The sequence below is a fragment of the Podarcis muralis genome, chromosome 13 (assembly GCF_964188315.1).
Source record: "Podarcis muralis chromosome 13, rPodMur119.hap1.1, whole genome shotgun sequence".
In the NCBI taxonomy this organism is placed as follows: Eukaryota; Metazoa; Chordata; class Lepidosauria; order Squamata; family Lacertidae; genus Podarcis; species Podarcis muralis.
Window position 1 is genome coordinate 30,338,998 of NC_135667.1, and position 22,848 is coordinate 30,361,845.

At 45.9% G+C, this 22,848-nt stretch overlaps 1 protein-coding gene across 1 annotated transcript; it reads right to left on the reverse strand.

Annotated features, from left to right (window-relative positions):
* Positions 1 to 1,817: 1,817 nt before the first annotated feature.
* Positions 1,818 to 15,414, reverse strand: LOC114582592 (keratin, type I cytoskeletal 17-like). Its single transcript, XM_028703744.2, has 9 exons — positions 14,995 to 15,414; positions 11,411 to 11,539; positions 10,988 to 11,070; positions 7,939 to 8,095; positions 7,004 to 7,165; positions 5,567 to 5,692; positions 3,891 to 4,099; positions 3,588 to 3,616; positions 1,818 to 2,073 (listed from the first exon to the last, which is right to left on the reverse strand). The coding sequence occupies exons 1-9, from the start codon at positions 15,232 to 15,234 to the stop codon at positions 1,976 to 1,978; spliced, it is 1,233 nt and encodes a 410-aa protein (XP_028559577.2). The 5' UTR covers positions 15,235 to 15,414; the 3' UTR covers positions 1,818 to 1,975.
* Between the last annotated feature and the right edge of the window lie 7,434 nt (positions 15,415 to 22,848).

Genomic DNA, 22,848 nt, shown 5'->3' on the forward strand with positions numbered 1-22,848 from the left:
CCAGAAATATTACCTCGGGTTAAGAACTTTGCTTCAGGATGAGAACAGAAATTGTGCTCTGGCGGCACGGCGGCAGCAGGAGGCCCCATTAGCTAAAGTGGTGCTTCAGGTTAAGAATAGTTTCAGGTTAAGAACAGACCTCCAGAACGAATTAAGTACATAACCCGAGGTACCACTGTATTGACAAGCTGGAACGTGTGCAGAGGAGGGCAACCAAGATGAGCAAGGGTCTGGAAACCAAGCCTTACGAGGAACAGTTGAGAGAATTGGGTATGTTTAGCCTGGGAACGAGGAAACTGAGAGGAGACATGAGAGCCATCTTCAAATATCTGAAGGGCTGCCACGTGGAAGATGGAACAAGTTTGTTTCTCCTGTTCCAATGGGTTCAAATCCCAGGAAAGGAGATTTCAACTAAACATCACAAATAACTTTCTGATGGTAAGAGCTGTTCAAGGGTGAAATGGGCTACCTCAGAAGGTGACGGACTCTCCAACACTGGAAGTTTTTTAAACAGAGGTTTTATGATCTTCTGTCAGAGATTCTTTAGGTGTGGTTCCTGCAACGCAGGGGGTTGGACTAGATGACCCTCAGGTCCCTCCCAACTCTACAATTCCACGATCCCTAAATCAGATTATAAAGCATGTTACCACATAGAATAGAACCAGTGAGTCTGGTGTTTTCTCCTGGTTGTTGGACTCCTACCAACCCCAGACAGCGTCACCAATGCTCAGAGATGATGGGAGGTGGAGTCCAACCATTATTTTTGCCCAGGGAATATAAAAACCTACCTTATAACGAGTCAGACCATTAGTCCGTCCAGCCCAGCATTGTTTACACTGACTGGCAGGAGTCTCTCCCAGCCCAACCTGGAAATGTCAGGAATTGAACCCGGGACATTCTGGGTGCAATGTAGATGCCCGACAACAGACCTACAGTCCTTCCCCTGTGATGTTGATGGAAGAAAGGTAGTCAGGTGGGAAACACCAGAAGGTGCATTATTCCAAGTGAGACCCATGGCCTATCGGGCTCAGTATTGTCAACAAAGACTGATAGCAGGGTTTCAAGTCAGAAGGCCCTCCCACCTCCCTACCTGGAGATGTCAGGAATTGAACCTCTGCAAAGACCATGTGCTCCATCATCAAGGCTCAGTCCCCAACTCCCAGATAAAAACACAGCAGTGGAATATAATGGAGGGGACAGGACCAGAGAGCTGGGAAGTCAAAAGGGCCAGAGAGTGACCCAGGAAGAAGAAGAAGAAGAAGAAGAAGAAGAAGAAGAAGAAGAAGAAGAAGAAGAAGATGATAGATAAAATCAGTGATTCTTTAAAATAGCTATATAAATTATGTGTCTGGATAGGCTTGCTGAAATAAACTTTTTTGTGGGCCTCTAAAATATTATAGCAAGGGTGCCTGGGCCAGAGAGTGACCCAGGAAGAGGAAGAAGAAGAAGAAGAAGAAGAAGAAGAAGAAGAAGAAGAAGAAGAAGAAGAGGAGGAGGAGTTTGGATTTGATACCCCGCTTTATCACTACCCTAAAGAGTCTCAAAGCGGCTAACATTCTCCTTTCCCTTCCTCCCCCACAACAAACACTCTGTGAGGTGAGTGGGGCTGAGAGACTTCAGAGAAGTGTGACGAGCCCAAGGTCACCCAGCAGCTGCATGTGGAGGAGTAGAGACGCGAACCCAGTTCCCCAGATTACAAGTCTGCCGCTCTTAACCACTACACCACACTGGCTGTGCAGGTAAAGGAGAAAATGTCACATGTTGACTTGAAGGCCCTCCCCCAAACCCCATCTCAGAAACCACAGCAAAGCTGGTCCTTCAGCAGAAGCGAAAGACTCGTTTTATTTGAAGACAGAAGTCTGGGCATGTATATAATCAGCTCAGCAGGAAAAGTCATGCAGAATCGTGGCCCCAGCGCCACCCGCCACCATCACCCGTCTTCTGCCAGCCCTTTCTGTGGCCAAGCCAGCCTCGTTCAGAGCTGGTGCTCCACCTCCTCCACCCGGGAAGAGACCACCTTGCCATCCACCAGCTCTTCAATGAGAGTCTTCACCCGACGGCTCGAGCAGGGCTCTGTAAGGATGGGAAGAAGAGCCAAGTTAAGTTTTTCTCATTTTTTTCAGCCTTAAGTCTAGTCCTGAAAGACCTACATTAGCTCCCAGTACGTTTCCAGGCACAATTCAAAGTGTTGGTGCTGAGCTTCAAAGCCCTAAACGGCCTCAGCCCGGTATACCTGAAGGAGCGTCTCCACCCCCATTGTCCAGCCCGGACACTGAGGTTCAGTGCCGAGGGCCTTCTGGCGGTTCCCTCACTGCGAGATGTGAGTTTACAGGGAACCAGGCAGAGGGCCTTCTCGGTAGTGGCACCCGCCCTGTGGAATGCCCTCCCATCAGATGTCAAGGAAATAAACAACTATCTGGCTTTTAGAAGACATCTGAAGGCAGCCCTATACAGGGAAGTTTTTAATGTTTGATGTTTTATCATGTTTTAAATATTCTGTTGGGAGCTGCCTAGAGTGGCTGGAGAAACCCAGTCAGATGAGCAGGGAATAAATAATGAATTGTTGTTGTTATTGTTGTCCACATTGCCATGTCAAATTGCGGGGAATATTTTTCTCTCTTTTTTTAAGTCCTCATGAAAACCCGTCAGCATTTTAGTGTGAATTCCTCCAGCCATCTGCAATTTTGGCTAATGCACACATTTTTTATTTTTTTTGCAAAGTGGTTTCCTCTGATCAGTGCATCGGCGTGTGCTATTTCCACTGCAATGTGCATTTCTGTCCATGCGTCATCCCGGCAGATGCATTTTTTGACACATCGCTTGGCTGGAGAACTGCGATGCAAAAGGCAGAGAAGTGTGTACACTGAAGCTATTGAGAGATCTGGCCCTTTTACTCATGTTCCAAGTCAGGCTGTCTTTAGAATCTGGAAAGATTTCCCCACCCCCCAACACACACACACACACACACACACACACACACACACACACAACCCCAGGACAAACTGCTTAGACAACGCCTGATGGCTTGGGGGTTTTTTTCTCTTCTCCTTCTACAGACATGTGACTTGAGTCCCTTGCTCAAGCTATTGTGCTGTAGTAGTCCTGATCTCAGCTTGTGTCCTAGACTGTGTAACTGCAAGGGGCTGGCAGAAGGAAACAGCTGCCTTTTAAGGTTGGCTGTATAATATGATCTTCCTGCATCTTCCAGGTATGATGCTCATATGATGCTCATAGGCAAGACCAGGTTGGTAGAGATTGCACTGCTATCCTATTTGGAGTGGGGACACGCTGCCCCCTGGTGGACAGACGGTGTTGCAAAAACACTGACTACTATGATCTGATTCATTCCGGGCTGATTTGTTTATATTGTGCAGGGAAATCACCATACACTGATTTCATCAATGGGCTTTAGTGTGTTTTACTCCAGACCAAAGACCAGGGCTGCATTCCTAGCCCCGTTTAAATGGGAGTAAGCCCCACTGAATTCATCTGTGAAAGATATGGTGTCCTGGTTTGCAGTTTCTATGTATGCAAAGATATGCAGGTTTTCCTAATGGGCAGCCCAGAAGCCAAGTTTTTCTGCTTACCTGGGGTAGGCGGTGGCTCAGGCTCTGACCTAAAGGGAGCAGAAAAGAACACTGGGTCAGTTAAAAGACCCCAAAGACCTGGAATCGCCTTAAGGCTAGTTTCCCCTAAAGATCTTTTGCACTTCTTCCAACCCTGGAGTTCCCCTGATCCTGCTGCTACCTCCCTCTTGCATGTGGGGGCTCCTGTTTCGGTGACATAAAGATCCACCCTCACCCCTGAACTTCAGAAATAGAAGGAATGGTGACCAGCAGGTCCAGGGAGACGGAGCCTTGTTTGCGTTCCCCACCCCCATATCCTCATACCCTTCCAGGAGGTGCCGATAGGTAGCAATCTCCTGCTCCAGCCTGTTCTTGATGTCCATCAGTCGCTTGTAGTCCTCCGCTTGGTTCTGGGCATCAGATCTGAGCTGGAACAGCTCAGCCTCCCTGGCGCTCACCAGATCACGCAGGCGCGAGATCTCTGTCCCGTAGCGGGATTCGGTCTCGGCCAGGGAACCTTCCAGGGCCACTTTCTGGAAACAAAGAAGGAAGTTTGTTATGTACTGAGTTGAATAGGATCCAAAATGCAGCAGTCTGATTGGTCCTAGAACAATAGGATCCAAAATGCAGCAGTCTGATTGGTCCTAGAACAATGCAGCAGTATGATTGGTCTGCAGGAGTCACCCAATCTGGCTCCAGATGGAAGTGAATCCACAACCTGATTGGCCTACAGGAGAATTCCAGAATTAGCCAATCATGTGCAGCCCATTGTGTAAATAATGTATATAAAGCAGATACTTTGCGGAGACATTCATTCCTCCTCACCACTATGAGCTGAATAAAGAGCATGAGATCCACTCTCGACTCTGAGTATATTTCAAAGTTGCTTTGTGAAAGTCCCAAGCAGATGGCCGGGCGCCTTGGCAGAGGCCTTTTGTTGTCTCTATTATATATCCTGTCTTTGCTGCAAGGAGCTCAGGGCTTGAGAGCACCACAGCTCCCCAACCAATCTCTGGTGTCCAAAGTTGCAGGGACACATGAATGGTTGCACACTCCCATCATGCTTACAAGGGAACATGTGACGGACTACTCTCCTTCTCCAAAACCAAATCACTTCTCCAAAGTTGCCTAAATTCTGTGCCAAGGCACTTTCTGGGACCCGTATGCATTGTGTGAATTGAATTATGTGTCTCCTATCCATGGGGACAGGCTGTCAAGGACTTGACTGAAGAGGAGGAGGAATGGTGAGAGGTCTCCTCACTCCCTTCTCCTGTAGCTTCCAGAGAGAAGGAAGGCAGTCTTGATTTACAGGAGGGCTTGGAGGGAGATAACAGCTCAGAGATAGGTGAACAGCAGAGTTAGGCAGAGTTAGGAGAAGGTGGAGGGGAGACAGAGCAGCTAACTGACACGTCTCTGGACAACATAACTGACCCCCCAGCCAAAAAAAAAATGGAGTTCATTAAGGGTGCAAGAACAAAGAGTGAGAGACAGTTGTCCACGGACGGACACAGTAGAAGCAGGTGTTGTTGCTAGAGGGGGAAGGGGGAGGAGCTCAGTGCGAGGAACTCCATTATGGAGGAATGACCGGAATTATTTGTCTTTAGTGTGATGACTGAATAAATCATACGTAAGAACTTTCTTGTTTCCTCCCTGCCTCTTGGTGCCATCAGTGGGGAGGGAGAGGATTCCTCAAGCCTCACACAGACTAAGAGATATGCAGTGTGCTGGAGCTCTGTCTCTCCCTCTCTCCTAACTGGGAACTCTGTTCCAGTGCACACATGCACACATACACACACCCAAATTGTACATAGACAGTCGAGGCTGTGGTAGCAGACTTAAGGGCCAGAACTTGATTTTGCATTAATTAAAAAAAAGAGGAAGCGAAAACAGAGATTTCCAAACTCGTTGGCAAACATGAGCAACCACGGAATCCACATCACTCTGGCTATGCTTTCCGATGCACAGCCTCTTGGCAGCATGGGAAAGTGGCTGGTACTGACCATGCTGCGGAGAGACTGCAGCTCAATCTCCAAGGCCTGAGCCAGGCGTCTGAGCTCTGTGATCTTCTGCATAGCTGCCTGCAGAGCTTCGCTGCTGACAGCAACCTCCTGGTTGAGTGCATCCATCTGCAAGACAGAAGAAGTCCTCATTTCTGGTGCAACCTCCCCGCATCCTCTTCCAGCCAGACAGCTTAGGTAGAAGGGCCTTATGGTGTGTTTTTTAATCAAATCAAAATTCTGCATCAACGTTAATTCAGCATGTTTTTAACATGGCAAAGCAATTCAGCATTCCAAGCCAACCCATCTTCCCAAGCTTCCTCAGACTAAATAGACAATGCAAATTAAATGCAATTTATGTGTTTGTTTCTCTGCATTGGTGTTCTTAATTTTGCTCCCAGGGAACAATGCAGGAAACCGAATGCAAAGCGCTTAAACTTATGTTATGCACCAACTCTGCCTGTCCTTCCTTCCTTTGGCATCTGAGATTTTGCAAAACAGAGGGCACGGCCCAAACATTCTTAAGCTTAATTCAATAAGGACCAGAAACTTTGGGAGGCGTAGGAAGGAGGGGGAAGTTATTTGAATGCTCAGCATTCGAATATGTAAATGTCAAAGCACAGAAAAGGAAGCTGGAGCTGGAGCAGGCTTCAGCACATGAGGTGGCTACTCTTATCTTCCAGAAATGGAAACAGATCCTGAACCAGATCTGAAGGTCGTGGAATAATGAGGTCTTGCCATTCCTGCCAGTAAAGCCCACTCTGAACTTCATCCCTAAAAGCTGCACGGAAAGAAAATAAGATGTTCTTGCCAGCTAGATTTCTGGAAGGGAAAAGTATGCCATGTTGTTTTGGAACACAACAGTAAAAGGTAACAGTAAAAGGTAAAGGGACCCCTGACCATTAGGTCCAGTCATGGCCAACTCTGGGGTTGCAGCACTCATCTCGCTTTATTGGCCGAGGGAGCCGGCGTACAGCTTCCGCGTCATGTGGCCAGCAGGACTAAGCCGCTTCTGGCGAACCAGAGCAGCGCACGGAAACGCCGTTTACCTTCCCACCGGAGCGGTACCTATTTATCTACTTGCACTTTGACGTGCTTTCGAACTGCTAGGTTGGCAGGAGCAGGGACCGAGCAACGGGAGCTCACCCTGTTGCGGGGATTCGAACCGCTGACCTTCTGATCGGCAAGTCCTAGGCTCTGTGGTTTAACCCACAGCACCACCCACTTCCCAACACTTCCTTAAAAAGGATGCTAAACCCATGCCTTCCTTGGCCAATAGTCATAGATGATAGGGGCTGTTGCTCAGCAACATCCAGAGGGCACCAGGTTGGCATAGGCTGAATATTTACGTGCAAATGCATCCCATCAGCAAGCTGCCACCTCCGCCACCTTTTGCCCCTGAGCCGTTTGACCATCTCTCCTCGCCGAGCCTCTCCTAACCTGGGACTTGTGCAACGCCTCAGCTTCCCGGCGGTTCTTCTCCGTGACGTCCTCGTACTGGTCTCGGATCTCAGCCAGCACTTTCTGCAGGTCGGCGCCAGGCATGGAGTCCACTTCCACGTTGACGGTGCCCCCCAGCCTCCCCTGGAGAGAGGTCACCTCCTGTGGGGCGAGAAGAGAGGCGAGTAGGCACATCAGTGGGGAACCAGCCGGAAGTCAGAAAGGGCTGTGAGTCTTGAAGGCTGCTCCCTGCAAGGCCCTTTCCACCTGGCCTAGGGGATGAGGCCCACACTCACCAGCTCTACCAAAGAGGCTCCTGGTGAGACCAGAGGGACGTTGCCATGCCTGACAACAAACCCGAACTGATTCTTTTGCCCCATCTTTTTGTGCCTGCCAAACAGCCCTGTCATGCTTATGATAATATCCTATTCTCTTGTTAATTATGTTTTAAACGTGCAGTTTATATCTGACTTCACTTAGCAGTCTCATTGTGTGTGTTTTGAAATGTTTAAGTTTTTTGTGTTAACTTTGTTTGTGCTTAAATACGTATTCTGTAGTTGACCTCCTTTGTAATGTTTTATTTTGAAATCTTTAAGATAATATTCTAGTCTTCTGTTAACTATGTTGTTTTGACTTTATACTCTATATTTGACTTTCTTCGGGTTGTTTTAATATGCTGTAAACTGCTTTGAGATTTTTCTTAAAAATATAAAGCTGTAAAATAAATAAATAAATAAATAAATAAATAAATAAATAAATAAATAAATAAATAGGGCAGAGACTCGGAGGGAGCAAAGGTGAAATCTGCATCCATTGCTTTCTCCGCTGTTGCCTCTGGCTTCAACCACCGCTGGCATGCGGCTCTCAGAATAGCTTCCCGCTGCTTGTGTGAAGGCCCTGCTGTTCCTGAGTCCCTATGCCCACCCAGCTCTCACCTCCTTGTGGTTCCTCTTGAGGTAGGCCAGTTCCTCTTCGAGGTTGTCCACTTGCACCTGCAAGGTAGCCCGGCTGGTGTTGAGTTCCTCCAGGGCCTTGCGCAGCCCACCAAAGTCCCCCTCCACGGACTGCCGTATGGCCGCCTCCGTTTCCAACCTGAAGTGGGCAAATAGGGTCTGTGCAGTATTTTTCCAGCCAAGGCTCTGCAAAACCACATAACTGAGGGTGTGCTGGGACAATCCTTGAGGTTCTGGTTGTGTTGTCTTTTTAATATTTTGTTGGAAGCTGCCCAGAGTGGCTGGGGAAATCCAGCCAGATGGGAGGGGTATTAATAAATTATTATTATTATTATTATTATTATTATTATTATTATTATTATTATTGAGAGCCCCTAATCTCAGACCCTCCAAGTGTCCCTATTTTCCAGGGACAGTCCTGGATTTTCAGAAACCGTCCCAGTTTCTGATTTGATCCTGGAACGTCCCGCTTTTCCTTAGGACGTCCCTATTTTCATCAGAGAAATTTTGGAGGGTATAGAGTTATGCGACCCCTGAGCCAAGGAGATAAGTAACCATACAACCTCCCTAAATCCCTAGATCTGGAGGGGCCCTAAATCTGCTGTTCAGCCTTAACCAACAGCAACGTGGATCATCTTTCTTTTCCCCCCCGATGGTGACTTTTCAGCATCTTCAGGTTTTTATTAAGCTGGATAAATTGCCATAGAATAAGGAAAATTCTAACAAGGAAAACCTCTTTTTAACTTGTGCCTCTGTGTGGCCTTTACGGCAGCAGATCCCTCCCATCTTCCAAGGCCCAGGGCCGATACATGTCATCAGCTGGGTGGTTGACCCTACAGGGATGTGGGGTAAACAGTGCAGCCAATTTATTTCATTTTTTATTTTATTTTTACTCCCTGGCCTGTCGCCAGAATTTTTCCTGTAAAAGCCTGGATTTAATCCCTGCATCTCTGGATGCTGGCAAAGGCACTGGGGCCGTTAAAAAAACATGTTGCAGGGCCACCCTCCTTTTAAAAGGAATAATACTGTGTATCAGATGTCAAAGAGAAAAATAACTACCAAACTTTTAGAAGTCATCTGAAGGCAGCCCTGTTTAGGGAAGCTTTTAATGTTTAATAGGTTATTGTATTTTAGTGTTTTGTTGGAAGCTGCCGGGAGTGGCTGGGGAAACCCAGCCAGATGGGCGGGGTATAAATAAATTATTATTATTATTATTATTATTATTATTATTATTATTATCAACCTTTTGGAGTTCATGGCTCCCTTGACCAACTGCATTATTTCTGTGCCACCCCTGTGGAGCTCAGGAGCCCAGTTATGTCACCCCTTGCCTACAAAACTGGTAGCCTCTCACCCTTTCTCAAACAACATCCCTTGTGGAGGGTTCCTTCAGCCTCCTCTCCTCTCCTCTCCCCTTGGGAGTCCTCTGAACAGCCACAGCTGCCGCTCCTGGTCTCTGAACTGCCCCGCCCCAAAAAGAGATGCCTCCTCACACTGCCCCACAGCGGCTGAGAAACGCACCCTGGCCAGCCCCAGAGACACCATTCGCCTGGGGAGCTTGTACCCAGAGCCGCTGCAACGAATTGCCGTGCAAGCCTTTGGGAGACAGAGATGCAAGAGGACATCAGAGGAGGGAGGGAAGGGAAGATGGACAGAGGACAGCGTTGCCCGCAGCACCCCTGACCATCATTCAAGGCACCCCAGGGTGCCACAACACACTGGTTGAAAACCTCTGCTGTATATGCATGATGTGTAACCAAACCATTTAGCCCCTGTGTTGCAAACGACAGTAATAGCCAAGGCAACACGATGACCAAATACAATGATCCGATATCAATATACACTCTTTCTATAATATGAAATACCGTATGTTTTGCTCTATAAGACTCACTTTTTCCCTCCTAAAAAGTAAGGGGAAATGTGTGTGCGTCTTATGGAGCGAATGCAGGCTGCGCAGCTATCCCAGAAGCCAGAACAGCAAGAGGGATTGCTGCTTTCACTGCGCAGCGATCCCACTTGCTGTTCTGGCTTCTGAGATTCAGAATATTTTTTTCTTGTTTTCCTCCTCGAAAAACTAGGTGTGTCTTGTGGGTCTGGTGCGTAATATAGAGCGAAAAATACGGTATATGAAATTACATAAACAGAAAACTTACGAATCTCTGAAAGTCACAGAATATGCACTCTTAATGGATTCTCTTGAAAACATAAAACCAAATAAATATAAGGCTTATAAGTCTCTGAAAGTCTTTGAAAACTATGCAAGTCTCTGAAAGAAGCAATGTATCAGATTCTTAGCTGGTGAAAACAGGCTGTAAAGCTTTGTTTATGGCGTCCAACGCTGCCGAAGTAGTTCACAAACAGACGTTGTGAACAGTGATCTCAGATATACCCACTCTTTGGTGGAATTCCTCTTCAGCACAGCAGAAGGATACAGAAATGCTTCAGAAACCCATCTACAGTAGTACCTCGGGTTACATACACTTCAGGTTACATACGCTTCAGGTTACAGACTCCGCTAACCCAGAAATAGTGCTTCAGGTTAAGAACTTTGCTTCAGGGTGAGAACAGAAATCGTGCAGCGGCAGCAGGAGGCCCCTTAAGCTAAAGTGGTGCTTCAGGTTAAGAACAGTTTCAGGTTAAGTACAGACCTCCTGAACGAATTAAGTACTTAACCTGAGGTACCACTGTATAGGGTGAATGGAAAAGTATAACAACAATTGCTATGGAGCTGTGGTCATAATGCTATGTTACATTGCTTCTTTCAGAGACTTACATAGTTTTCAAAGACTTTCAGAGCCTTCTAAGACTTATGTTTATTTGGTTTTAAGTTTTCAAGAGAATCCATTAAGAGTGCATATTCTGTGACTTTCAGAGATTCATAAGTTTTCTGTTTATGTGATTTCATCTATTTCATATTATATAAAAAGTGTATATTGATATTGTATCCTTGTATTTGGTCATCGTCTTGCCTTGGCTATTACTGTATATGCATGATGGACAGAAAGAGGCAGCTAGGATGAAGAGTCCTTACTTCACTCTGAAATCATCAGCAGCGAGTTTGGCATTATCGATCTGTAAGAGCAGCCCAGCGTTGTTCAAGGTCTCCTGCTGGATCTGCAGAGGGATGAAAGAGGTCGGTTAGTCTCCATAATGGTATCGTAGATCTCAGTATGGGGATCTGCAGGCCACCAGAGAACCAAGCCTGGATACTGACCATGCACGAGTCCAGTGTTGGAGGTATAAAACAGGCCCAGTTTACACCACCCAGAGGACAGGCTTCTGTTAGTGCAAGAATAAGCCCATCAGTAGGCAAAATCGTTTTGTTTTGCAACTGAAAATCTTGCACATCCCTGGAGATGCCAGGGATTGAATTTGGGGACTCCTCCATGCAAAATGCTCTTGCCACTAAGCTATATCCCTTTGGAAGAAAAAGAATTGGCAATCATCCTGGTACCTTAGACTTCAGGTCAGTGATGGTGTTGAAATAGCTGCTCAGATCCGGAGCCTCCGTTGATGCTCGCTTGAGGTATATCTCCCGGATGTTGTTCTCTAGCTGACTGTTAGATTCTTCAAGGGAGCGCACCTAGCATATGGCAGAGGAAATCAAACAGGGTGGTGATTGTTATGTATTGTATGTATTGAAGTTCTCACCCTGGCCACCAGGAGTATCATGTATATACCGGTAGTTTTCACTCAGGTCCACATCAGTTACTTTAGGCAGGAAACCCTGGGTTGTTATTGCTGCCTATAAAAGCAGGCCGGCTGAGCTGTTTGCTGTTCAGTTCTGTTCCAGCTTACAAATAAAGAGCTGCTTTGGAGAAATCGCTGTGTTGTCTGCTATGTCTACCCACTATTCAACAGTGATGATATCTGAATAAAGGGGTTGCTGAAGCCCACCAAGGACACGTGTGCTCTCCTTTAAGCTGTTTTGACTTTTCAGTCTACTCACTAGAGAGTAGCTTGCAATAGCTTTAGGGTGTAAACAGAGAGATTCCTTCTTTATCTTCCTTTTCTCAGTTGACACTCTCCACTTTCTGTAGGTCCAGGAAGCTAATGAGCACAAGTCCTTGCCTGGTTGTTTCTGGGCTGTTGCTTTTAACTATTTCACTCAATTAACAAACATACTTTCACAAACCTAAGGAACCCTTCCAAGGATGAAAACAACGACAACTGTCTTACTTTTTAATGGTCTCGTTTTGCTTCCAAGCTGATCGGCATAGGACCCACCTAAGTTTTATATTAGAGGGAATGATGATAGGGTATAGATCCTTGCCTTTTTTAAAAGATCCGTAAGTGATGGTCATGGAGAATAGTAGCAAGGAATGAATTGTGAATGTTGTGGAGGACAACAGCGGTGGTGGGGTGTTACAGAAGGTACACAGGGACCAGGCCCTGAGCCAACAGGGAACCCAGATTCTTAACTTTCATTTTTTTTAAAAAAAAGTAAGTCAGTTGGAGATTTCTGAAGAAAGTTAAAGCACAAAATGCGGAGGCAGCTCTAAGGCTTCAGCGTCATTAAGGACACTTAACAGTGGTTGCTAAGCTATTAGAGCAAGAGATACAGACCATCCCCACCTGGGACTCAGGAGGGACCCTCCCAGAGCAGCAGAAAAACTAGCAGAGGCTGCTGCAGCTAGGCAAATGCTGGACAGAGGAAGACACTGGGGGTGTCTGTGCTTAATCACGTTCCTCCTTTTCCATAATATTTCGTTCACTCACAAAATGTACTGCCTCTACAGAATAAAACAGAATTGGCTGGCTTTGGTTTGCTTTCCTCAGAAGTAATTCTCTTGAAATAATGGCCAGGTGCTTCCTCCCTACTTAGGAAAAATGTCACTAATGCAATGTCCGCCACCCAGCCACTAGTGGCCTGCTTGTCATGACTGGGCTGTTATTAATTCATATGCAGTAACCATAAGCAAAAAGAGAAAAGAGAAAATAAATAATCAAACACCTTACAGCTGCAGAAAATTTAAATCCCTGCAGGCTGTAAAATTTTGCTGGTCAAGGCTGACCAAATGGTTTGTGTATGTGATTCACAGAGAGTTGTGAAATCACATGTATATCTTACTTCTTGTTCTATATTTGGATATTGAGTTCACTCCCGGGAGCTGAAGGCTTCACAACAGCCTTGTGAGGTAGGCTATGCTGAGAGTCGATAGTTTGAAACTGCACATATTTATTTATTTATTTATTTTTGCACGTTGCGATTTATCGGGGTGGGAAGCCTTATGTATATATTCTTGGACATGTCAGAACTACGAAACATGGCAATTAAAGGAAGGGGGCTGCTGCGAATGACATTGCATATTTGCATTTTGCTTTTCTACACAGGAATTCAACATTGTGTACGTTATCCTCCCCCTCCTTCCACTTTTATCTTTGCAATAGGATCCTGCCTACTCCTGTGATTTGTTGTTAAATTGCTTTTAATAATTATTATTTCATATTGCTGCAACCTGCCCTGAGACATTACAGGGAAGGGTGGGTAAGAAATCAAATAAGTACAGTGGTACCTCGGGTTACAGATGCTTCAGGTTACAGACTCCACTAACCCAGAAATAGTACCTCGGGTTAAGAACTTTGCTTCAGGATGAGAACAGAAATCGTGCGGCGGCAGCGGGAGGCCCCATTAGTTAAAGTGGTGCTTCAGGTTAAGAACAGTTTCAGGTTAAGAACAGACCTCCAGAACGAATTAAGTTCTTAACCTGAGGCACCACTGTACAAATAACAACAGCCTTGTAAGGTAGGCTAATCTAAGCTAATATATGCACATTTAGCAGCAGCTCTTGCCAGTAGTCGGGGGGGGGGGGGATTCACGTGGAATGCACTGGGTCCAGTAAATCCTACCCCCAAATCAAGTACAAGCTAACACAGAAATCAAGCAGTTTATGTTGTAACTGCTCTGAGACCTGGAGGTATATGACAATATACAAATTTAAAAATAGATAGATCATAGATAGATGATAGATAGATAGATAGATAGATAGATAGATAGATAGATAGATAGATAGATAGATGATAGATGATGATGATAGATAGATAGATAGATAGATAGATAGATAGATAGATAGATAGATAGATAGACAGATAGATGATAGATAGATAGATAGATAGATAGATAGATAGATAGATAGATAGATAGATATAGATAGATAGATAGATAGATAGATAGATAGATAGATAGATGATAGATAGATAGATGATAGATAGATAGATAGATAGATAGATAGATAGATAGATAGATAGATAGATAGATATAGATAGATGATAGATAGATAGATATAGATGATAGATAGAACCCCAAAAGTACTTCCAACAATGTGCTGATCTCAATAAAGGAATAACATTTTGCACTAACAGTTCAGTCCTTGGCCTTTCTAACTGAGTAAGTCCTATTTTCCCAAGTTTCCCAGTTATGCATTATGTTGGATTTAGAGAATGGTAGGGAGCCTAAACTTGTTATAAAGCAATTCCATTTGGCAAAATAATGCCCCCTCCCCTGTTATTTATTGAAGTATCTCACAGTGTTGAACTGACTGCATTTGCAAACGTTTGACATTTCTGAAACGGTTGCTGAATGCTGAGTGTGTGAATTTAGGGTTTTCTTCCAGGGAAGATGGCAAAGCAGATCCAGCCCAAGCCAAGCCGTTTTATTGCCTGAAGCAGAACAGCAAATGATGCTTAAGTCAAGGTGCAAAGTGGCCAAGTTGTTTTAGCACCACAAAAGCTCTTCTCCCTGGGAGTGAAGCTGTAATGATCTAAATAAAATAAGTGGCAATTTCCTGCCCTTTCATGCACCTAGTCAGCCGCCCGAGGCACATGTCTCACTCTGCCAACGGCAGGGCCGGCCCTGTGGCACAGCTGCCAACACAGACGGAGCAACAGGGTCCCCTTTAGAAATCAAGCCCTGCCCCTGTTTCCTCTGCCTTCCGAAAGCAAAGCCTGAGGTAGACAGAGGAGCATTTGTACCACCCGTATATCTTGAGGCCAGTTCTCAGCACCCATTTTCCCTGCTAGGAAACTCCAGCTACTCACCCTTTCCAGATAGGCAGCCAGGCGGTCGTTCAGATTCTGCATGGTGCCCTTTTCGTTCATGTCAAAGATGTTCGCCTCCGCACCGCTCTGCCCATAGCGCCAGGCCAGGCCGTTCTTTGCTGGGGTGCCCCCATAGATGCTCGATGCTGTCGGAGACCTGCCTAGGCTACGCAGGCTCCCCCCTCGGGAACTCTGGATCCCTCCAGAGAAGGACTGGCTGCGGCTGGAGTAAGTAGTCATGGTTCTCTCTGGCCGCAGGAGGCAATGCAGAGTGGGAGAGTCAGCAGGGTCAGTCCTGGAGAGCTCCCTTTATATAGGCAAGCTGAGAGGCAGGGCTAACTCTTAGCCGTTCCCACATTGGATCATTTCGCTGTCCTTCACAAGAAAGGCATTTGTTTTGGAAAGGGAAATGTCCCTGTAGTCCTCTTTCCCCGAGGCAGATTTGCAATGCCATTGCGACAGCCATTGATCAGATTTGGACCCCGGCCAATTTGTCAACGCCAGATGGATGCCAAGATAACCAAGATGCAATGGCCCTTTCTCGTCTCCCTGCCAGCAGCCCCTTACAATCCCAGAACCAGATATGAACAGTGGGTGCAAAAATCTCTGGAGGCATGTCCATGTGAAAGGAACCCTTGGCAGGTTCGGTCGTGCAAGAACAGGCTGGAGGAAGCGGCTTGTCACGCAAGAGTCTCTGACCATCAGGTGTCTTTGGTTTGAAAGAGAACTTTCGGGTAGTACATATCTTGCAACTTCCAGCTGAACTCCTGGAACTTCTCATGCCACAGATATTCTGGGCAAGGTTTCCTGGACAGGCTGTAGCCTTCTATGGACAGCAATGACATGGTAGCATGGAGAAACCATGACAGATTCGCACAACTGCTAGTAAAGGAGACTAACTCCTTTATTATAGCATCATTTATTATAGCACTATTATAAGCATATAACACAGTGCAGACTAAGGAGCTGAACACCCTACACTTGCAATTGGGGGGTGGGTATTGTGTTTGTTCAGGGACGCGGGTGGCGCTGTGAGTAAAACCTCAGTGCCTAGGACTTGCCGATCGCATGGTCGGCGGTTCGAATCCCCGCGGCGGGGTGCGCTCCCGTCGTTCAGTCCCAGCGCCTGCCAACCTAGCAGTTCGAAAGCACCCCCGGGTGCAAGTAGATAAATAGGGACCGCTTACCAGCGGGAAGGTAAACGGCGTTCCGTGTGCTGCGCTGGCTCGCCAGATGCAGCTTGTCATGCTGGCCACGTGACCCGGAAGTGTCTGCGGACAGCGCTGGCTCCCGGCCTATAGAGTGAGATGAGCACACAACCCTAGAGTCTGGCAAGACTGGCCCGTACGGGCAGGGGTACCTTTACCTTTTTTATTGTGTTTGTTCATTACTATATTATGTATTTTTGTGTTTTTATATTGTAAACCTTCCTGTGATCCTCAGAGAAAGGGCAGTATAGAAATTTAATAAATAATACTACTAATAATATAGTAAAGCTGTGGCACTTTGAAGACAGATTGTTTTGATGCGGTTTGGTTCCTGTTTCTAGGTTATGCAAACAAACATTCAACGATTATTCCCCCACCATTGCTCAGCTATCACTTTGGAGAGGGTTACGTAATCTAATGCCACCTGAATCAACATATTCTTACCTGCTTGTTTTGATATTTCTTCCCCGCCCCCCACATCATTATGTCATAGGTGTTAGAACTTGCCTATTCTGTCAATGTTAATGCTTTTTGTATTTTTCTTTTATTTACCATTTCTTGTTTTTCTTTGGCCCTGTCACCCCAGTATTTAAAATTTATGCACTTCATTTTATATGTAGCTGACAAAATCAATAAAAAATACAGTCGTATTTTGGTTCTTGAATGGAATCCGTTCTGGAAGTCTGTTCGACTTCCAAAAACATTGGAAAACCAAGGCACGGCTTCCGACTGGCTGCAGGAGCTTCCTGCACTCAATTGGAAGCCGCAGAAGTCGGACGTTCAGCTTCCGAAAAAAAGTTTGCAAACCGGAACACTCACTTCCGGGTTTGCGGCATTCGGGAGCCAAGATGTTTGAGTCACAAGGCATTCAGAAACCAAAGTATGGCTGTATTTGGGAGGGGAGAAGATGTCGCAAAATAGGTCTGCAATAAAGCATTGCCGGGGTGTGTGCTTGGAGCCCCAATCCCTTTTTCATACAAGATCATGGAGCATATTTGAGTTTGGATTCAGAACCGTAAGACTGGCACACAGCAAAGCCTCTCCCCCCAGCCCCGCCCCCCCACACTCATGAAGTCCAGATCACAACATTCCCCAGTCAGGGAGGGTGGCTGGGTGGGTGTAAGGAAGGAGAGAGATTTCATGACTGAGGCAGCATGTATCTTGCTTTATTAAAACCATAAAAAGTAGATAGAAAGCTCTTGCAATACGTTGATTCCCCACACCCACTCCAAACTGTGAACGTTCCAGGATTTTGCTCTCTTCAAAATTCAGATGCACAATATATATTTTTCCTGAAAGCCATTCTTGGCCCACACCCAAGTTAAGAGCTCAGTGGAAGAATGCTGAAAGTGAGGACAGATCACAAGAAAAAATGCAGACATTTCAAGATAGTAGAGCTTGGTGAGTAGAGGCAGGCAGGGTATTGGAAACATCAGCACAGGTATGTGGAATTTTCCAGTGCCCGGAATGTTCCGTGGGTTTTTCCACAAAGTGGCGTTCTGAATATGGAAGAAAGAATACGGAAAAATCCCTGGCCATAGCAGTTTCGGCAACACATTCCAAAATACGGGTATGCTCACATTAGAAGCTTAAAACGCAGCAAGGTCATTTCCCCCACGAACTGCATTTTAAGCACTGTGTTGTTCACATCAGAAGGATATCTTTGCCCAACACACAGCACCATTTTGGTTTCCCTGCCCCTACAACCCCCCTACGACTGAAACTCCTATTCACAAAGTTGTCATCTGCATATGTGCAACAGCTGTCTCGAATTTCACTTCACTGTTTCCTCTGCATTTGGTTTTCTAGCAGGACTGAAACTGGTTTGGGGGGGGGGGCGGGGGACACACCAAACAACAGTGTTTGCCAACAAACTACAGAATCGATATGGAAAGTGGCTAATGATGGAGGCAGAATTAGTGGTAATGTGAACATACCCTACATCTTTGTAAGTGTGACACGCTAAAGACACTAGTCAAAATAAACAGCCACAACCTACACACATCAAAGTAGCCCTAAAGCAAAGCAATAGCTTTCAGTGGGGCAGTTCAAGAATACATAGGAGTGCTTTCTTTTTCCACCCTGGCATTTGTTATTTCCTCCACTGTAGAAATTGAGACTGTAAGTCCTTTGGGGCAGAAAGCTGTTTGTTCCTTAGATGTTCCTTTGCAAAGCACCATATACACTGATGGTTCTTTTGATGGTACTATGAGACTCTCCGTATTAAATGGGTTTTCCTGCAGAAAGGGCAGGAGTAGGTCTCTGCTGATGAAGGGGAGGTGAAGATGGGACCCTCAAGCTGTACAGGTCAGTGATATTTAGTAATTTAATTCACTGAAATTGCAAATGCTTGTATGCATTACTATGTCCTTATATTTGGTTGGTTGGTAACTGAATTCTAGAGCGTTCTCTAGTAGTTCTCATGCGATCGGGAGCACTGCTAAATTGAATAAAGTTTTGCAGTGCTTCTTCTCTACTTGAAAGAAAGAGAGCAAAGCTGCAGGAGAAGGTAAAAGTGGAAATCTCTCATAGGAGCTGCAAGACATGGCCTAATTGAGATACAGAAGGCTGCGTGCTGAGCTCTGGAAAGGGAGAAAAATAAGTTGCTTGGGCTTTAGAAGAAGAGACCAAAGGCCCATGCTTGGACAAGCATGCAACTGTAAATATTATGTTTGAATTCATCTGTAGGTTTCCGCCACTTGATGGCAGAAAGTGAGGAGGAGCGCAAATATTGGTTGGTCTGAAGCTCAACATCAAAAAAACGAAGATCATGGCCACTGGTCCCATCACCTCCTGGCAAACAGAAGGGGAAGAAATCGAGGCAGTGAGAGATTTTACTTTCTTGGGCTCCATGATCACTGCAGATGGTGACAGCAGCCACGAAATTAAAAGACGCCTGCTTCTTGGGAGAAAGGCAATGACAAACCTAGACAGCATCTTAAAAAGCAGAGACATCACCTTGCCAACAAAGGGCCATATAGTTAAAGCCATGGTTTTCCCAGTAGTGATGTATGGAAGTGAGACTGCACCATAAAGAAGGCTGATCACCGAAGAATTGATGCTTTTGAATTATGGTGCTGGAAGAGACTCTTGAGAGTCCCATGGACTGCAAGAAGATCAAACCTAGCCATTCTGAAGGAAATCAGCCCTGAGTGCTCACTGGAAGGACAGATCCTGAAGCTGAGGCTCCAATACTTTGGCCACCTCATGAGAAGACTCCCTGGAAAAGACCCTGATGTTGGGAAAGATGGAGGGCACAAGGAGAAGGGGACGACAGAGGAGGAGATGGTTGGATAGTGTTCTTGAAGCTACCAGCATGAGTTTGACCAAACTGCGGGAGGCAGTGGAAGACAGGAGTGCCTGGCGTGCTCTGGTCCATGGGGTCACGAAGAGTCGGACACAACTAAACGACTAAACAACAACAACAAATAGGTTTCCGCAAGTAAATTTTTTGAATGTTAATGTCTGGACATTGATTTAATTCCCAAAGAAAGGTGCCAGTCAGATATATGATTTGAGCTTCTTAGCTGTGATTCTGCTACTCTTGCATCAACCGGGGGGGGGGGGGTAAAAAAATGGAGGAAATTACCAGGCTGTGCATGGAACTGGAGAATTTGGAAGAGGAGGAATGACTGCTGCAGGTAGCAAAAAGCTGAGCAGAATGATTTGCTCACATACTGTTGAGCATCTCCAAGTAGCATGGTGGTGGTGGAGACCGAGCTGAATGCAAGCAAAGTAGGGCATCCAACTCCCACCACCACCACTTCAGGAGACTTTCAACTATGAAGGTAAATGTTCTTTTGAAGTTCTAAAGGAGGAAGCAGGGTGTGTCATCAGGGTGTCCCATTACACACACATGCATCAGGGAGGTAGATCAGGATTTACTGGTAGAAATCTGGGTGATCTCATAGAATTTAAGAGTTGGAAGAGACCCTGAGGGTCATCTAGTTCAAACCACCCCCCTCAATGTAGGAATCTCAACTAAAGCATCCATGGCAGATGGCCATCCAACCTCTTTTTATATACCTTCAATGAAGGAGAGTCCACAACTTCCAAAGGGAGTCCCTTCCACTGTCAAAAAGCTCTTACTCAGAAAATTCTTATTTGGATCACTTTGGTTTTTACTGTATTGTATGTTGGAAAGTTATAGGGGCGCGGGTGGCGCTGTGGGTTAAACCACAGAGCCTAGGACTTGCCGATCAGAAGGTCAGCAGTTCAAATCCCAGCGATGGGGTGAGCTCCCATTGCTTGGTCCCTGCTCCTGCCAACCTAGCAGTTCAAAAGCACCTCAAAGTACAAGTAGATAAATAGGTACCACTCCGGCGGGAAGGTAAACGGGGTTTCCGTGCGCTGCTCTGGTTCGCCAGAAGCGGCTTAGTCATGCTGGCCATATGACCTGGAAGCTGTACACCAGCTCCCTCGGCCAATAAAGCGAGATGAGCGCCGCAACCCCAGAGTCAGTCACGACTGGACCTAATGGTCAGGGGTCCTTTTACCTTTACCTTATGTTGGAAAGTTTCAAAAAATGTAAAATTATTTTAAAGTTCTTCATGGTGTTCAAGTCAGAATCTCCTTTGTTGTAACTTGAATCCACTGGTCCAAGTCCTACCCTCCGGAGTAGGAGAAAACAAGCTTACTCCATCCTCCTTGTGACAGCTCTACAGATATTTGAAGATGGCTATCATATCTCCTCTCTTTGAAGTAGATCAGCAAATATTTTGTACTCTCGGTTATTTAATACTGACAACCGACTCACTAGATTATAGCAGAATGAAAGGTAGCTAGGACTGGATTTTTGTGCAGAAGGGCTGTGAGCTCTGTTGTTCTGGTGCTCAAAAACCATTCCAGGGTTTAGAATTTAATGATAAGCGTGCCACTTTTGCACCTGGTTCTGGATGGTGGATCTCAGGGTATAGATTCCGCAAACCTGAAGTCTGCCTTTCCTTGCCATAGGGTAAAAAAAAGGTAAAGGACCCTGGACGGTTAAGTCCAGTCAAAGGTGACTATGGGGTTGCGGCGCTCACCTTGCTTTCAGGCCGAGGGAACTGGCGTTTATCCAGACAGCTTTCCGGGTCATGTGGCCAGCATGACTAAACCACTTCTGGCACAACAGGATACCGTGACAGAAACCAGAGCACACAGAAACGCCATTTACCTTCCCACTGCAGTGGTATTTATTTATCTACTAGCACTGGTGTGCTTTTGAACTGCTAGGTTGGCAGGGGCTGGGACAGAGCAACAGGAGCTCACCCCATCGTGGGGATTTGAATTGCCAACCTTCCAATCAGCAAGCCCAAAAGGCTCAGTGTTTTAGACCACAGCACCTCCCACATCCCTGGCATAGGACACCCACCACAGCACCTCTATTCAAGCAGAGCCCTTTCATCTCTAGCAGAGAGAGGCTGCAGCAGCTATCACCCAGCCAGTCCTACTAAACCAGGCTGTTCCCCCAAGTAAGGAGGTCATTGTGGAAAGAGGCTTCTGAGTATTGCTGAACTGAGAACCAGTGTTAAGTCAGATGCATAACCCACCGTGCATCAAAGTGTGGCTGCAAAGCCTTCATTGGAGGCACATTTTGATGCACGTCTCCATCCACATTCTGGATTAATACTGTAATAATGTTATGAGTTTGGGGTGGGAGAAAAGTAGACTGTATGCAGAGATCCTTCTAACCTCTGGATCCAGCAAGTGTTAAAATATAAGCCAGGCTAGCTTCGGTGTTGTGGCGATCGCCTGGGTGATGGGCCATTGAGGGAAACAAAGTGGTTCTGTGTGAGATGGCAGATGGGTGTGTGGTAGTGAGAAAAAGGCAAAGGTGAGAGTTGAGAGGGACCTAGAAGTAAAGCAGCAAGCTGGAGAGAGAGTCAGAACAACGTTTGAGAGCCATGTTGATTTCTGTCTGTTTGAATCCAAGGCTGTAACTATGGGAGAAACAAGACCCTTTGGGGGTGTTGGTGCTGTGAACCCCTCCATTGCAGGCTCAGGTTATATATATGTGTAAATAAACCATATATCATAAAGACCCCACAGTCTCCGCTGTGCCTCATTTCGAAAAGGAAACACGAACCCTGGGTAAGCGCCTGGAATCTTGCATCGCTCAGGGATTGGGGCTGAGCACTTCAATAACAATAATAATTGCACCATTTTCTCCAAGGAATTCATGGCAGCATACATGGTTCCTTTCCTTCCCCATTTATCCTCACAGCAACCATGTGAGGTAGGTTCAACTCTGACAAATATGGAAGATCGGAAAAGAGAAAGCTTTCTTTGTGTTGATGAGGAAATTGGAGTTTGTTTGTCTCAAATTAGACCCTGTGTAAGTGAGATTGCCCACCAAAAGCAAGCTCACACCTCCCATCGAGTCTGTATACATACATGTAAGAGGCATGTATATTTTGGGAATGATTTGTGTTCTTATGTGGCTGCATTGTTTTATACTTTCTGGCTGTCCCATGGTACTATTATAAGGCAGTTGTGTTCTATGTTATAAATCAAGCACTGCTAGGAATTGGTTCTTTCCATTTATTGTATTTCATATCAATAAAAAATTTGTTGTGCCACAAACCAATTTTTATTCTGAGTGACCCAGAGGAAAAAAGAAGCACCGTAATCTGACTGAATGTGAACTCCTGTACAAAGATAAGAT

Bases quoted from the DNA above. Each gene is read 5' to 3' on its own strand.
- LOC114582592 (XM_028703744.2), bottom strand. From the start codon at position 15,234: ATGACTACTTACTCCAGCCGCAGCCAGTCCTTCTCTGGAGGGATCCAG. The intron at 7,166-7,938 runs GTGAGAGCTGGG...CTCGCCCCACAG, and splicing joins TCAAGAGGAACCACAAGGAG to GAGGTGACCTCTCTCCAGGG. The intron at 2,074-3,587 runs GTAAGCAGAAAA...CCATCCTTACAG, and splicing joins TGAGCCACCGCCTACCCCAG to AGCCCTGCTCGAGCCGTCGG.